This window comes from Rattus norvegicus, chromosome 4 (assembly GCF_036323735.1).
Source record: "Rattus norvegicus strain BN/NHsdMcwi chromosome 4, GRCr8, whole genome shotgun sequence".
In the NCBI taxonomy this organism is placed as follows: Eukaryota; Metazoa; Chordata; class Mammalia; order Rodentia; family Muridae; genus Rattus; species Rattus norvegicus.
In genome coordinates this window covers 133285275-133301976 of record NC_086022.1, presented here as the reverse complement: position 1 = coordinate 133301976, position 16702 = coordinate 133285275, and the positions used below count along the sequence as shown (strand labels likewise).

The following is a 16702-nucleotide window of genomic DNA, read 5'->3' as shown; positions in this document are numbered from 1 at the left end:
CCTGGTAGAGAGGCCTGGGGTCCGGAAGTGCACATCGGGGAAGCCAGCCTTGGTCTTCCATTACTATTGACATGCAATTTTGAATGTCTTTGTCTCTGACCCACTGGCTGAAATAGTTTACATTTTCTTCATCTGTGTGGTGGTTTGTATATGCTTGGGCGAGGGAGTGGCACTGTCAGGAGGTGTGGCCTTGTTGGAGTAGGCACGTCACTGTGACTTTAAGACCCTCAGTCAGTATTCTGCTAGCAGCCTTCAGATGAAGACATAGAATTCTCAGCTCTGTCTGCACCATGCCTGCCTGGATGCTGCCATGTTCCCACCTTGATGATAATGGACTGAACCGCTGAACCTGTAAGCCAGCCCCAATTCAATGTTGTCCTTATAGAGTTGCCTTGGTCGTGGTGTCTGTTCAGAGCAGTAAAACCCTTAAGACAATCAGGGAGGTCCTCTTTTCTGTTTTGTTTAAACTACTTGTTAAGAAACAGTAGGGGGCTGGAGAGATGGCTCAGCGGTTAAGAGCACTGACTGCTCTTCCAAAGGTCCTGAGTTCAAATCCCAGCAACCACATGGTGGCTCACAACCATCTGTAATGAGATCTGATGCCCTCTTCTGGTGTGTCTGAACAGCTACAGTGTACTTATATATAATAAATAAATAAATCTTAAAAAAAAAAAAAAAGAAACAGTAAAGGTTTTAAGTCTTGAATGCACCTCAAGAGGAAGAAGTAGGAGGATCTCTGTGAGTTCTCGACCAGCCTGTTTTCTATATGGAGAACAGTCCAGGTTAAGTAGAGAACCCCCCCCCCCCCAAAAAGCAAAAGATTTGAATGGAATAGTTACCCCTCTCCTTGGGGTTCTAGTCCAAGACTCTCTGTTGATGGTAACCCATTATTACATTCTTTGTGCCTATGATAATTGGTCTGTTAATTAGTCAAATGAAAGATTAATGCTATTGTTAGTAAAATAGAATATTTCTAAGAGTATGCAGGCATAAAAGTCATGCAAAAGTCCCATCTATTTTTACCTTTTCTTATGTAGAGTTAAGTACTTAGTGTTTCCTTTTGGCATATCTGAATTGTCAGGATCACTGACCTTGTGTTTGGGGGCTGTTAGTAAGTGATGTAAGGGTCTGGCAAGCACAAATAGTATGAAGTCATAGCAAATTAAATGGCTTCTGACCAAGACTAATGGGCAGGTAGTGTATATAGCATGGATACACTGGACAGAAGTGTACCCTTTCTCGAGTGGACTGGAACAAGGTGCCATGAGATTTCTTCATACTTCTGCAATTACCATGCAGTTTAAAGTGTGTGAATTGGGGCTTGGGGATTTAGCTCAGTGGTAGAGCGCTTGCCTAGCAAGCACAAGGCCCTGGGTTTGGTCCTCAGCTCTGGAAAAGAAAACAGAAAAAGAAAGAAAAAAAGTGTGTGAATTTCCCAGTCATGTTGGAGCACTGCCTTTAGTTCTAGCACTGGGGAGGCAGAGGCAGGTGGATCTCTAGGAGTTTAGTGCCAGCTGGGCTACACAGTAAGTTTCAGGACTGCAAGTGCTTTGTTAGAGACCTTGTTTCAGAAAGGAAAAGAAAAAAAAAAAGAATCTCTTAATTTGTGACCTATCTTTTAAAAATTCCTGCTTAATATTTTCAGATGAGTGTAGACTACAAGTTACTGAACTTCGAGAAAGGTAGACATCAGATTCAGGGGCATACCCATACCTCTCCTACTTTGAATAAAAGTAAAATTAGGGGGTAACATTCGACTAGAGTTGTGTCTCACTTTTTCATCAGTGTAGTATACCCCTAAAAAGAATTAGTGTTAGAATCCTTATTATAAATTCATTTTTATGTATTTATTGAGTACCACCTTCCAAATTTTTTTGAAGACAGCTTTTTGGGTTGGGTTAAGCCATAGTAAAAATAAAAAAAGAATAACAGTAACATTTACATGGTTTCCCCCCTGGCAGGGCCTGAGGCACTTTTTAAGAAGCACTGTATGTGTTTGAAACCACTAACTCCTCACCACAGCTGTAGCAGGTGTTTTTAGAGCACCATTCTCTTTCATGAGGAGAGCAGGGTAGAGTAGAGCACTCCCTTGCCTGCCTGGAGGGAAGGTGGGCAGCATGGTCGCCATCTCCCAACCACCTTCTCCTTTCCCAGGGAAGGTATCTTTTCCTACCCTGTGCGTGGGTTGTGGAAAACATCAAGAAGGGTTTATAGTGTCCTTTCTCTTCTGTAGCCAGAGATGATTTTGAATTTGTGCCTTGATCATTATTAGCATAGGTAATTAGAATAATTGGAAGAGGATGCTCATTATCTAGTGGCTCCTGAAGGAAATAGTACAAAATAAAAAACCAATGCGGGGGCTGGGACAGAGCTCTGTCGGGAGGGTACTCGCCCAGCATGCATGAAACTCTGGGATCATCCTAGGCACTGTGCCAACCAAAGTTGATGGCACATGCTGGACACCCCAGCACTTTAGAGGTCGAGGCAGGAGGAACAAGGTCAGCTTTGGCTATATAGTGGCTATGAGGCCAATCCAGACTATATGAGAGGCTGCCAAGCCCACAAAACCAAAATAACCTACATGGATTCTAAACTGCAAGTACCAGAATATCTTCACCTCCATCTTCTCCTAAGATGCTGCTCCCCAAAAACCTTTCCTGTTGCTCCATTGATACAGATGAGGGAGTGAGGCCTGGGGGAGGTGACTGGCCTGGGCTGAAGTACTCCTCTGATACTTCAATGTGTGTCCTTTGTTGCTGCATTATGTGTTGTCGCCAATATGGCAACTTGAACATGTCCTTGGTAGTTTATGCTTGTGTGGGTCAGGAAGGTTATGTGCTTAGGAGATCAGCAGACATAGGTGAAGGGTTGGGTTCTTGCTGAAGATTGCCTAGTACTCACAGAGGTATGGGCGGTCCGTCATGGTCGAAGCACTAAGGTTCTGATTCCCTTGCTGATTGGTAGTGGATCCAAGGCTGCACCCATCTTTAGAGTCTCCTATCAGCTCTCATCCCATGACCAGTTCATCACAAAGCCAGTGACAGTGCATCCGATCTTTCTTGCACTTCCGATCTCTGACATCCTCTGTCTCTGATCTCCAGATGCCAGTTTAAAGGGTTCACATGATGCTGACAGGCCCATTCAGATAAGCTCCTATCTTAAGGCCTGCTGATCTATGACCTTGTTTACAGCTGTTGATTCCCTCAGCATTAACACCTCTATGGTGACAGACTAACTTCCTGGGAAGGAGTGTCAACCTGTCCTGAAGATATGGATGTATACCTAGGGTCCTCTTAGAGTTTTGCCTACATGTTACATGGGTGGCTTAAGCAAAGGTAAAGATAGAAACTAGAGCTAGCCTGAGCTATTTATAGAATTTTGCCTACACGTTACATGGTGACTTGAGCAAAGGTAAAGACAGAAACTAGAGCTAACCTGAGCAATTTATGTTTCCATAGTAATTAGCTAAATGCTTGGATAATTTCAGAAAGTGTTTCTGTTTCTGCCATCAGGATGTGTCTTGCACTTACTAGACTGTTTAATAAAGTGCGTATTTGTGACCTGTGTCAAGAGAACAAGACGTTGTATTAGTTGATTTGAGAGTGATGCATCACTAATTGTTCAATGAACTTTTCTTTCCTTTGTTATCTCGCTCCAGCTCCCAGGACCTTCTCTGTGCTTCTTTTCTTTTCTTTTTTTTTAAAGATTTATTTATTTTATGTATATGATTACACTGTAGCTGTCTTCAGACACACCAGAAGAGGACATCAGATCCCATTACAGATGGTTGTGAGCCACCATGCGGTTGCTGGGAATTGAACTCAGGACCTCTGGGAGAGCAGTCGGTGCTCTTACCCGCTGAGCCACCTCTCTAGCCCCTCTGCTTCTTTTCTTGTCTGGTTCCTTCTCTGCTCTGTCTTCACTATCACCTGCTCATAGATGAATTCCCAGATGACTTAATGCCATTAGGGTAAAATACCGGCAATGGTTCAAGTTGTTCTTGGATTGTGGTCCTCTTATCTTTCTTAGTAGCAGGTCTCTGCCTGCGTCTTAACTCTTACTCCAGCTGGACTGTGTGGGGTGTCAAGAAGGGAAGGTTCAACTCTGTCCTCCTCTCATTCCGAAGGCCATGCTCAGCATGCAGTAGATATGAAGCCTTCCATGATTAATGACCTGTGAATTCGGAGATGACTCCGGGACTGGAGAGTGGTTAACGTTACCGTGTGCTGCTAGAATCTGAAACTGAGGCACCCATGAGGTCATTGCTGAAGCAGTTACTGTTTGACAAGAACCTGGTTGACATAAAGCATAAAGCACTCAGAGATGGGAGACTGTGCAGATGGACGCTGAGGGAAAGTGTCTGCGTTGGGCTACAGAACTTGGTGTGCCCCCAGGAAGGAGGCAGGTGGCGAGCCTCCGTAGCTTGGGTTGGCCCATGGCTCATAGCACTAATTCTACTTTTTCTTTTCTTCTTCAAGAAAGGCTATTGTTCTGTAGCCCAGGCTATCCTTCAACTCACCAAGTTGGCCTTGAGCATGCTGTCCTCTCAAATGGCTAGGATCAGAGGTACTTCGTATTCAGTGTTTTCAGTGTCCTACCTAAGACTCCTTTGTCTCCTTCCATTCCTGTTTCTTCAGGCAGCCATAGAAAAACCCACAGAGAAGCTGTGTGAGCTCTGGAGCTGACCATTTACATACCCTGAGCCAAGCCTGAGCACAGTGCCACCCTCTGGGAACTAAGCATTCAAACACATGAGCCCAACCAGACCCTGCTTTCCTCTGCAGAATGGATGGACGATTCCTACCATGCAGGGCAGGAGGATAGTGAACACAGATTCTCCATGCGTTCTTGAGACTAAAAGATACTCTTAACATGACTGTTAAACTGAGTCTCGTAAGCATGGCATGCACATCCGGTAAGCAATGCAGATACTCGTTTTAACAGCAGATAGTTTTGAAGTCTGTGGCAGATGAGAAGATTGCTAGAAACACTCTGCTCTAGCTCCTAGAACCTTCCCTCTGCTGCGTTTGGATGCTCCTCCGTTTAATTGATTTTTCCCTCCTTATAAGTTAAATAGGGACTGCCCATGTTCACATCTTTTGTAGATAAGCACATTTCACGATGGCACGACGTGGAGCGAAGCTTATCTGAGTTCCTTTATGATTCAGAAGGCACTTTGGAACCTGTAAGGCCTCTGGGTTTTTACTAGGAACTCCAGTTAGCATTTTATTATGGCTGTTCAGAAGCTTTGGTTTTTAGCCAGCTTGGAAAAGCAACCTCAATCTCTTCCTTTCCCCATTCTGTAACACATGCTCTAAAAATAGTCAGGTCCAATAATTCCCGACCATCGAGCTTCTGCCAGGCCCCAACACACTTGCTCAACATCACCAGTTGGTAGACCCTCATGCCCTGGCCATTGATGGAGGGGACTTGGGCTAGTAGATATAGCACCATGATGCTGGAGACCAGGCCTCAGGGATTGGCGTTGCTTATAAAAGATTAGAATTTGTTCCAGTGTGGTCAGGCCGAGAGCTGGCTGAGGCCACTCTAGTGAAAAATGATGGAATTGACACGGAGTTTACCTTCCCCATTTTTTTTTCTTTCTTTTTTTTTTTTTTTTTCCGGAGCTGGGGACCAAACCCAGGGCCTTGCGCTTCCTAGGCAAGAGCTCTACCACTGAGCTAAATCCCCAACCCCCCATTTTTTTTAATCCCAACACTCTGGAGCAAGGGCTCTCCATCTTCCTAATGCTGAGACCCCTTAATACAGCTCCTCATGTGGTAATGGCCCACCCCCCCACCATTAAATTACTTTAGCTACTGCTTCATAACTGCCATTTTGCTACTGTACATATCTGATATGTTGGATATCTGATGCGTCACCTCTGTGACAGAGTTGTTCGACAGGTCGCAACCCACAGATTGAAAACCACAGCCAGTACATTCTCACTACAGGTTGGGCATTCTTAGCCAATGTGATGTAGGAAGAATGGAGGGAGCTTGCGGTATCAATATCTGTTATGGGTATCATTTCCACACAGGGCACCATGTTGCTACTGTTGCCTTTCAGTTCTCTTAGATAAATCTGTAGTACCAGTTGTTATAGTAGCATAGACTGAAAGCCCAGTCTGGGACTGAACTCAGTCCACGCACCATCCATAACACCGGATGGCCATGCAAGACTGCAGCTCCCCCAGTCAACTGAGGCTACCTAAATGCTCTACTCAAGAGCTCTCCGCGTGCCCCAGCTTCTCCTCTAAACGGAAGCTGACTGCCGCTCAGCTCGAAAGGAAGTGTCTGGTAAATTTAAGCCGTGAGCAAAAAAGCTTCCATTCTTATTTTTATTTGAACCAAAATTTAATATTCAAAGTTAGGATGCAGGCCTCCGAGTCACTGGCATTCTTTGGTTAGATTTCAAGGGGAGGTATGTGAAAGTGATTATAGATAATAAATATCGTTTTTTAAGAAATACTTATTGCAGAGGCAGTTTTTCCACTGTTAATGAGGGCAATTTGACTTGGTTGAGGGATCGCAGTTCTTAAGAATTAATGCAGTAATCCAATTCGAAGATTTAAAGAGATCTCAGATTTTTCACAGGTCGCGTGCTAGCGAATGTGCTGCTATCCGATAGCAGCTAATGGGCTTGAACGCCAGCCTGCCATTTACTGTTCCTCGCTGCACGGCAGCTTTGCCCTTGGTAGAGAGCATACTTTCTCCAGGCAGGTTATTTAGAAGTGCGGTGTGTTTGTAACACTTTGGAGAGAGTATTCTATTACCCAAAGCCTCTAATGACTATGAAAAACTGGGGGTTATCTTTCTTAATTACATGTTTGAAACCCAACTGCTGAAGGCCTGACGAGTACTGGGCTCGGAGGATCTGCCTCCTTGCCTTCATGTTCCTGTGAGGTTCTTTTAGTTTATTATTTTTTTTTGATGTATTTGTTTTAAAAACGAATTCATGTATCATTGTATTCGTGCATGTGGGTTAATTTTCATGAATACAAAGGTTGCGGGCGTTACAGTGGCAACTTTGCATTTTTGATAATGGTGTATTTATTAACAGCTGGCTGTGTTCTGTGAAGGCTTATTTGTAAAGGATGGTGCTAGTGCCCGAGTTCCTGATCCTATTATGTTCTGAAATCTCAAGAATTCCATTTGAAGGCAATTAGAAGTGTTCAAGTCTCCCTGAGTGTGTTGTTCCCTGCTGCTCTGCTAGCACAAGGACCTTTGTTCTTTAATTAGGGAAAGGACTAGAGCTCATTAATTGTTGTTTTACGCAGTATCAGCTCCAACAAGAGGCAACAGTGCATTGCAAGGTGAAGTCCACCTATATACCAGGGGGCTCCCTGCATTCACCAGGCCGTGAAAAGGTAAAAGACCAGCAAGGGGTCTGTGTCTGGTTCTTCTTCTGACCTGAACTGTTCTCAAGTACCTAGCTGGCTGTTTATCAATTTGTAAAACAAAACATCTCCTAGATGCCAGGGGGCATCCCAAATCTAGAACTTTACTTTTATCAAAAGCCTACCTTCTTCCAGAAAGCAAAAGAGCTAAGATCTCTTTGTGGCTTCTTAGTAAGTTTGTGGACAGTGTCTAGAAACATTTAGAGCCCACTGAGCATGAATGCGTTATTAAGAAACTTCACAGAAAATAGTCACTGCCATAATTTGTAGACCAATTTTTGCTGCTACCATAGCCAGAGGTATACAAACGGACACCCAAACTAAATCAGAAGGCCTATGTTGCAGGAGTTACAACAGAAGCTTCCAGTTCCCACAAAAGTAGGCATTTGTTCTTGTATCTAGGAAACCCCCCCCACCACCACCTCTACACTGATCCCCAGTGCACATGACTCCGATGACTGATAAGGATCAATAATGCAGAGAAGAAGAAAGATGAGCAACTTTGCCTCCACAAAAACACCTCAGACTTCTTTGAATGGATAAGGTTTTTCTGGGACTGGGCTAGGATGGGCTGTTGGCGATGCCTTGAAATAAAAGACTGTGGAGACTCAGACATGGGGGTATGAAATTGGACAGGGGGGCAGTGAGTTTCATATTACTTTCCATTTGCCCAGAGAAGGGGTCATCTGTCTGTCTGGTGGCTAGCCCTGGAAGGACTCCGGACACTGGGCTTTGGTGAGGTCTCCACCGTCAACCTCACTTAGCAATTCGCCCATCCGTTTTTGCTGTCTCCTTCCACCTTTGCTGAAGCATGAATTGCCTGTGGAACCATAATGCTCATGGAAGACATTGTTAACAAGAGGGCTTTGCTTCATAAAGGAAACCGGGGCCTGGGAGCTGGAGGCCTGGCATCCCAGAAAAGGCAAATATAGAAACAAAGATCTCTCCCTCCAGATGCCCTACCTGTTAAGGAGGCACGTCTAACTTGCTATGTATGATTTTTTTTTTCCTCCAGTAATCTGTTTTTTTTTTTAAATGTTATATTTCTCGGGGAAAGAAAAATAGATTTTAAAATGTAAAAACCTGTTCTTCAATTGAGTATGCAAAAATCTCATTGCAGTATTTATTCCAAACCTGCTCTCATAATGTTCAGTCAAGGAGAAAACAGCGAAAAACAGTTGTTGATGGACTTAGCTCAGAACTGGATTAAATAAGCATTAGTCTACTGGAGCTGATTACAGGAATATGAAAATGCGGTATCTTAATGGTACATATTTTTATGTGGCAGCTCAGTTGCCTTTCATTTTGCAGCTAATATGTCTATTCTTATGAGTCATTTACTTCCTTAATTACCTTTTGCAGGCAAGGCACCATGGTATATTAATGTGAATGATTTTTACTGCCAGTTTATCATACAATGCCCCAGAAGTTGAAAGGCGTAATTGACTTGGAAGAACAGCTCGTGAAGGAAACAATATTTAGTTGACAGTTTTCCTTGTACTCTCTGTTGACGTTTATGAGTTTACACTATGCTAAAGGAGTCATAAACACAATTTTCTTTCAATAACAGCGAAGGGTAGCTTCTAAAATACATTTGTGGAAAACACATTTGTTCATTTCTTGAATAATAGGAAAATAACACATTTCCAGTGATAAGACCTCTCAGATTGCCAATTGAATTAAACCTTTGAAGGTATATTTATAACCTGTCTCCCAGCATTAGAAGAGACTAGGATTCAGTAGGGATTGAATCGGCTTAATGAATATTTAAATTATACACAGATTTGGGTAAGTCATATTTAAATCTAGGTGTTGGGGTGAGACTGATGCAGTCCTGCCAGCTTCCTGAATAAAGGGGAGGCAGGAAGAGAGCTTGGGAATTGGGAATTGTCTGGAAGATTTTTCTCTCTGAAGGGAAAGAAAGTCTGTCACTATGTTCTGGGAAAATAAAATACAAGAAGGCACAATGGGTGCAACTCCTTATAAGGTCTGGACTTCGAACAGTTAAAATAAGCCTCCAGTAGCTCTCCCTCACTCCGCAGCCTGCAAGGATGGCTTCTCCTGAACTCCACTTGGCAGGTTCTGCCTTCAGCCTGCCTCTGCAGGCCCCCGGGGCCTGCGTGGACTCTGGTTTTGGCACATCGGTTGAGAGGGAGTTAAACTTTTTCAGAGTTTTCTGGATTGTTTGCAGTTTCAGTCCTGTGCAACATAATGAAAGTTTTCTAGCCATCTGTTGTTAAGCTGGCAGTGAGCAAGGCCAGTATATCCAAACAAAGTCCTGGCCGCTGTAAACTGAACCTGTCAGCTTAGCATAGCTCTGCTGACCCTTCCAGCTCACAGGGCAGCCCTTGGTACCAGGCACTCGCTGCTGAGAGCTTTCAAAGGGGAACTATTTTGGGGGTAGGCAGCAGGGCCTGTTTACTTTCCCCTCTGTGTGCCTCTCGCTGGCTTGGACTAGTTTATACTTAATGTTTAAATGGATACTTACTTGTCTTCCCTCCTTTTTCAGAGGGAAGGACTTACTTCTCGCCAGGGGATTTCATTTTTCGGAAAGGGTGTAAATGTTGATAAATATGCGTGAGGTGGCCATGGTTCAAAAGGATATTTTATGCAAGTATTTTTGGTTTCATCATTTTTGTCTCCAGTGTTTGGGGAACAAATCATTCGGGCAAAGAAACTCCTACGTTTATTGCAGAGCTTATAGCATTTAAAACTGTTTATGGCTTTAAAAGGACTTTATTTTTTTTCTTCTGCAATTGTATTTCATCGTCATGAGTTAATGTGCAACGTTACTTCGCTAGGCAGAACTTGCACAGTGCTCCCTGCTCTATGGAAGAGCAACCTCCTGGTCTGCACTCATGTACAGTGCGTGTCTATTGCCCCAAGTAACGTAGCTTAACCCTAAAACCTTTGTGTTATTTTCTGGCACCCTTTCCCTTCTGCAGCAGTGAACTATTCTTGACTATATATGAAATATTCATATACGCATGAATCCCGTGTGTGTGCGCATGTGCATTACATTTGCATGTGGACATCTGTATGTGTACATGCACACGCAGTAACTCACATGTCTATGTGTATGTCTGTTGCATGTATGAAGACTGTTTAGTTGCCTTTGCAAACCTGTTCCTACTTGACCTTTGTGGCTTAGTGACTATGGCGTACACTTACTTCCTGTCATGCGCTGATTACATTTGCGCCTTCCATTAGAAGTCAGCCACGGGGAGCTATCGCTAAACCTTGGGTGTCCATTTCAAGCCATTAAAACATCCAGGGAATGTGGCCACCACTGTTGAATGACCACTCTAAAGGACTTCTTGGTCCTACTAACGAGAAGCAGACCCTGAGGTCACATGGCAAGAGGACAGGCAGGAGGGAGACGCACATTTATACATAACACTGGTTTAAAGGGGTGTGGCCATAACTCACAGCCAAAGAGTATGCAAGAGACAAGAAGCCATAAATGGGGGTGAGGGACACTTAACCCCTCCCTTCTAAGACAATAGAGTGCTACACTCCTGAAAAAAATATGCAATTTAAAATGTAAAATGAATGTGCTTACTTAAAAACACCATAGAGTCCTAATATGTTCAGAAGGTAACTGACCTGTAAAGTGCTCTTTCTGTTTTAATTTTTCTTACGTGTAGTGTTTTGGGTGGAAATGTCAGGAACTGGGTAATAACCTCGGTGTTTAGGATACTGCCTCTCGGAACATGACATTGTGTTTGGTTGTGTGTCCTTAGCATTATTTTTTTTAGAGGGGGCCTTCTTTAAGAGGTCACCTATTAGCTGTGTTCTTGCTGTCTTAAACTCAGCCCTTCTGCCTATTAAAATCAAACCACTATGTAAACATTCCAGTGTTGTTCTTAGTCTCCACAATGGCCACGGGGATCGGGTTTCACCTGCCTGCACATCTTCAAGCAATTAAAGCAATTAGTGAAGCCATTTCACATTCAAAGATTCAAGGTCTATGGTGACATTCAAGTCCAGCAGAAGTCTGAAAGGGGGAAAGGACGGGCCTGAAGCGTGGCTACCATTCCATGGCCCTGAGCAGACAATCTCTCTGTTAAAAATGGTAGCTTTTTAATGGTGTTATTATGAGGTTTTTAAATGACATCTCAAAAGTTGTTTATATCAAAAAAGCCCAACAGTCATTTAATTATACTAATGAAGGCCTTCTTACTTGGCAGATTTTTTTTTTTTTTTTGTAAAAAGACCTTTAATGTCCGAAGAAATGGAATGTTATTTCTTTCATCAAAGTGGAGGCAATTGCATTCTTTGTGGAGGAAAAATCTATTTTCTAATCTACAAGGGAAATTGCATTTCACTTTTATGGTAAACTTCCCTTGTTTGGGGGTAAATTACAGTCATGTGGAATATCGAAGTTGAGAAGTTCGGGGAGAAAATGTTGAAAGCAACTACCTTGTTCTTTTGTTTCCTTGGTGTCAGGGAATGACAGAGGAGACTGGCTCGTTTGATCTAGTGCGATTTAAAGCAAAGGTCCAGCCCTGAATATATGACATTCCACGGAATGGGTCAGAGGTGACTTGAGAAAAACAGCCTAGATTCTGGGATGGAATGTGCTGTTTGCTTTGCTTGTTGTGCTGGGAACTAAGTGAAACCATTTTTATTGTAACCTGGAAACTATGTTGACAACATGTCGTGTTGTTTTGAAGGAAGAATTTGTTTTGACAAAATAAATATAAACATGTTTTGACTTAAAGGGGATTCTTGTAAAAGCAGGAAAATATTTACAAACAGCGTGAATGTGTAACGTGTTTTGACTGTGAGTAAAACAGAAAAATATTTATGTTAAAAAATGTGCAAAATATTTACCCCAACGTCAAACACATGGTAAGCAAGATATACCATTGTAGACACACCCGAAGAGTTCAAAGACTGAACATGGACAGTGGTCCCCACGATTGTACTGCCGTGCTCCCAGTGCTCCCAGTGCTCCCAAGACCTGTCATCTAAAACCTCTGTCTCTGTCCCTGTTGCCAAGGGACATCGAGACTGGCCCTGGTGCGACCGTTGAGCGCCGCTGATGAATTCACACACTCCTGTCTATCAGCACTAGCCGCTGGCCAAGGCTCCCAAGGACTTTGTGGAATTTCCAACAGTGTCATCATCCTGGCTATAGCTAAAGGAACCCCCTGAATGTGCCCTCGAATCACCCTCACCAGACAGGATTCCCTAGCAAAGGCCTGTAGCATTTCCTCCTCAAGGGTCTCTATCCAGCCTGATGAAGATGATGGGACTACCGTAATCTTTATAATAGCACGGTTTCCTATGGGATGTTTTTATGAATAAAGCGAGCACATATTTGAAAGGTAGATCTCATGTGGATATTCTGACCGCTGAGGGCCTCACAGTCTCCCAGCCTTGCTCCTCATAGTTTGTCTCCAAGGCTCTTCCTCAGTTTTCCAGGAATCTTGTTGGTACAAGGCAAACTCTAAACGGATTACAGCTTGGAAAGTTGTGTTGTGCATTTTTAAACCATATTTTACTGTGAGCGTACTATGGATAGTGGGGGGGGGGGAGACAGGGAGGCAGTAATAATTAAAAATCCTAGCATCCTACGGAAAAGAGAATCTCACTTTTCCAGTGAGATTTCCCAGAAGAAACAATTCAGAGAGAACCACAGGGTAAATATGGAATTCTGATGTGCTTTAGTCTGGTTCTGCCATTTCCCTTTCAGTGTTTATTAATAAACAACTCAGGCAGAACTGTTCAGAGAATATCTTTTTCTGCTGATATATGCATTGACTTTAAAACAAAAGATATCTTTTTTTTAAAAGTATGCCTTTAAGAAAAAGTTCTTAAAAAATTTTTTTTATGCCGTGAAGAAGTTCTTGCAATAATCCCTTTAAGAGACTGGCCTACATGGCTTTGCAGCTCCTAGGGGTGGAACAGTGGCCTAACTGGGACTGAAGGAATCTGACCATGTGTATGACTGCAGGTGGGGCTCTCGCAGTCCGTCACTGCCGGGCCATCTTAGAGTGTCAGTCCATCCCAGGGTGGTTTAAGCAAGAGCCTCCTGACTGCCCACCTCCCTTGGGCCAGGCTATGTGCTCCCCACCCACCGCCACTTCTAGGAACAGGAACAGCATGGCAGTGCAGTGCAGCACGGGGGAGCCTGGGCATGTGCCTTCCTTTCTCCCCTGCCCCTCGAAGCAGATTGTTAGCAAATCCTTTGTAACCTCTGTAAATGGTCCAGCCCAGTTAGAGAAGAGACTCTGCTCTGGACGCTCCACCCTTGTGCAGGGAAGAGGCAGACTTGGAGGCTCAGAAGGGAGGTGAGGCAGGCAAACCAGATTGATCCTGTTCCCGCACCCCGCACCCCGCACCCCCTTCCCCTCATCCCGTTTCTGTGATCTGCCTTTTGAACTGTTTTTGTGGCTGATCAGTTCCACCTAATATGTCTCTTGATTTCTGCTATTGTAATACTCGGGCGACATGCTGTTCTCTTCATTTCTGTAAGCTTTAGATGCTTCTGCCTGTCATATTCTGGCCGTTTATCTTCAGCGTCTGGATTTGCTTTCAGACTTGAATGTCTATCAAGCTGCCATTGCTTTGAATGTGAGATCAAAAGAAGATGAATTCCAGTAAAGAAAAAAAAATTTCCTTCTATGAAGAAAAGATCGGGGCCTATGTAAACACCTCACTGACAGCTCCCAATGAGTTATTTTAGCCGAGTATTAGCACCTGCCTGACAGGCAGGCCAGCGTTCCACGCTTAATAACAAGTCAGATGCTTCTGTGGCAGGGGAACTCAGCCACAACAGCAGTACATTTTAGGAAGGAAGCCTTCTGCTATCTCCTGTCTCCAGTTGAATATGGCTGTTCGATGACTCTTCCTCCCAGTTTTTAAGCTGACCTGCTACACCTCCCTCCTGTGGCTCACTTTTATTATGGTACCCGTCCGGTTCTACTGGTGACTGAAGACAGGACCTTGATAATCAGTGTAGGACAGAGTAAGGAAGTGGGCAAGCGGGTGCCATGGTCCATAGATCGTTTCCCTGATAGCAGAGGAGGTGAACAGAGAGGAAAGGCAATCAAACCAGACAGGGAGCTTATCCCGGGAATGCTGGGTGGTGTGATCTTTAAAAATATATGTGACCAAAACCCTCTAAGGTCAGCAAGGTCTGAATATTCTCATATTCTCTCTCTCTCTCTCTCTCTCTCTCTCTCTCTCTCTCTCTCTCTCTCTCTCTCTCTCTCTCACTCTCATCCTGCCTATGTAAATGTCACCACAAAAATATCTCAAGAACAGGTTTCCTGAAGCCTTGTTGGTGTGTACTCGTCTGCGTGCAGGAGCGGTGTTTGGCTAGGGTTTGGTCTACAGGGCACACCGTGTGTGCTGTGTCCCTGCTTGCTATCCTGGAGTGATTTAGGTGTGTTGAACATTAATAGATTTCTTTAAGTGCTCTGTGCAACTTTGAAAATTACCTGCAAGCTCCAACTGATCTCCCAGCTTTGAAAGTGAAGAATTACTTGAGGAATTCTTGTGGTTTCCTTGTCATTGAGTGAGAGCCCAGGCAGCTACTGTGGAGACGAACCTCCCCGAGGTTGCCTACAAAGGGCAGTGTTCCAGTGTGTTCTCTCCTCGAGTGTGCTTCAGCGCTCAGCACTTCCTGTTTATTCAAACATCTCTTTTACCACTCGGCAAACCCCCGCTTCACAGAAACAGCCAGAGCTCATCCACGGCAAGACGGAACTGCAAAGGCAGACGTAGAGACTCACTCAGTCAAACTCTTCATTTTCCTTGTAAGTGCCGGGAGGTGGGGGGGGGGGGCATTTTCAATGGACTAAATAAACTTTTAAGCTAGGATCTTTGCTTGGGCAGACGCGCTGTAAAGGAGAAAATGAGATGCTTCAAGTTGTTTACTGTGTTTCCTTCCCTCCCTCCTCTCTCCGGCTAAGCTTTTTTTCTTCTTCTTCCTTTTTTTTTTTCCTTCTTCTTCACCATAGAGATCTGAGAGGACGGAATCCTGCTAACTCCTTGATAATTCTCTCTTGATTTCACATGTGGCTTTGGCTCTGATCAGGAGGAATCAGCCAGTGTTGCCAGACACTTCCACAGGCTGAATGTAGACCGTAACTTTCTCTCTGCGTGCCTGTATGTACCGCCTGCTTCTTTTCTTCCTGTTCTGTTATCTCAAGTTCTGAGAGAGTGTGGGGACGGTGCCTGTGACACTCTGCAGAGTTTGTCCTCCGGGGTTGACATCACGACACCGTCATCATGGGCGAATCGGTCTTGATAATATTTGTACCAATTTCATGCCAATAAAAGTCAGGCTGCCGAAACACGCACGGTCATTATCTCATTCATATTACTATTGTTTAATTCGAGGAGGCTGCGAGGTAGAGAGAAAGCCTGCTTTGCTCCCAGCAATGGTTGTTAACTTTGATATCGGACCCTCTTCTGACCGTTTCCACTGTGGGTAATTGGGGTGGCAGCAAGCTCTGGCACCGGGGCTGGCAGAACCACCTTACTCTTGGGCTCTTCAGGAGAATTGACTTTCAAACACATGGTATGAGCTTTTAAAAAATGGTTCCACCTTTTCCTGCCCTGGCCCACCTTCTGGTCTCTCTTCCCTCCCGCTCCACCTCCTCTACCCCTGTTCTTCAGCGTCACCGTAATTGGCAAGCCAGGTGCTATTTTTTTTTAAGCTATGTACTGATGAGGGAATAGACAGGAAGTAGAAAATTGGCTCTTTTGATCTTAAGAGAATTGCTATTATTCTGAACTTGGTTAGTCCTCAGACTAAATATCCATAAACTTCAATGTTTTCAGCAGTATCTGTTAGGCTAGAGGAAGAAATAGAATTTCCATACTTGTCCAGACCATCGAATGGGAGGAAGGTCCACACAAATAAACAAGTCTCGGTTTCTGTGTGCGCCGCTGTGGCCGAGATGGCTGTTTTTAATGTCCAGAAGTTGCTCTGCTTTGCAGAGGGGGGCGGGGGGTGTTGCAAAGCTGCTGTTTGCGACTGCCTTAAGGACAATTTGTTTAACAGTAGGAGTAATTGTGGGGAAGATGGAAAGAGTGAGCTGGCTATTTACTCAGATGGTGGAGTAGGTGTGGGGGCTGAGCAGCAGTGTGGGAACAGTGGGCCGCTCTGCTTGCTGTCTCAGCCTGCTTGATGACCATCAAATTTCCCAGCTCGCTGATTTTGTTTTTTCTGGATGGCATGTTTGATTATTTATCAGAAGGGAAGGGAGGAGGTGAGGCAAATAAACATGTGACCAACGTCTGTTTTGTTTTCCACTCTGAAAGCCATGCCCTTTACCAGATACA

At 44.2% G+C, this 16702-nt stretch overlaps 1 protein-coding gene across 31 annotated transcripts in view; it reads left to right on the top strand.

Moving 5' to 3' along the window:
• Foxp1 (forkhead box P1) overlaps positions 1-16702 on the top strand; it is a 691302-nt gene that overhangs the window by 506671 nt on the left and 167929 nt on the right. For 4 of the 31 annotated variants that reach the window (XM_063285841.1, XM_063285844.1, XM_063285840.1 and 1 more), the window contains exon 1: positions 15019-15168. The exons of 23 other annotated variants lie outside the window; for them this stretch is intronic. Coding sequence is in view for 3 of the 8 variants with exons in the window: in XM_063285838.1 (XP_063141908.1) it covers positions 15933-15935 (3 nt within the window). In the remaining 5 variants the exon portion in view is untranslated. Of the gene's footprint in view, positions 1-15015; positions 15169-15238; positions 15936-16702 lie in introns of those variants that run through there. 4 more of the 31 variants (XM_063285838.1, XM_063285839.1, XM_017592562.3 and 1 more) reach the window with 3 other exon arrangements.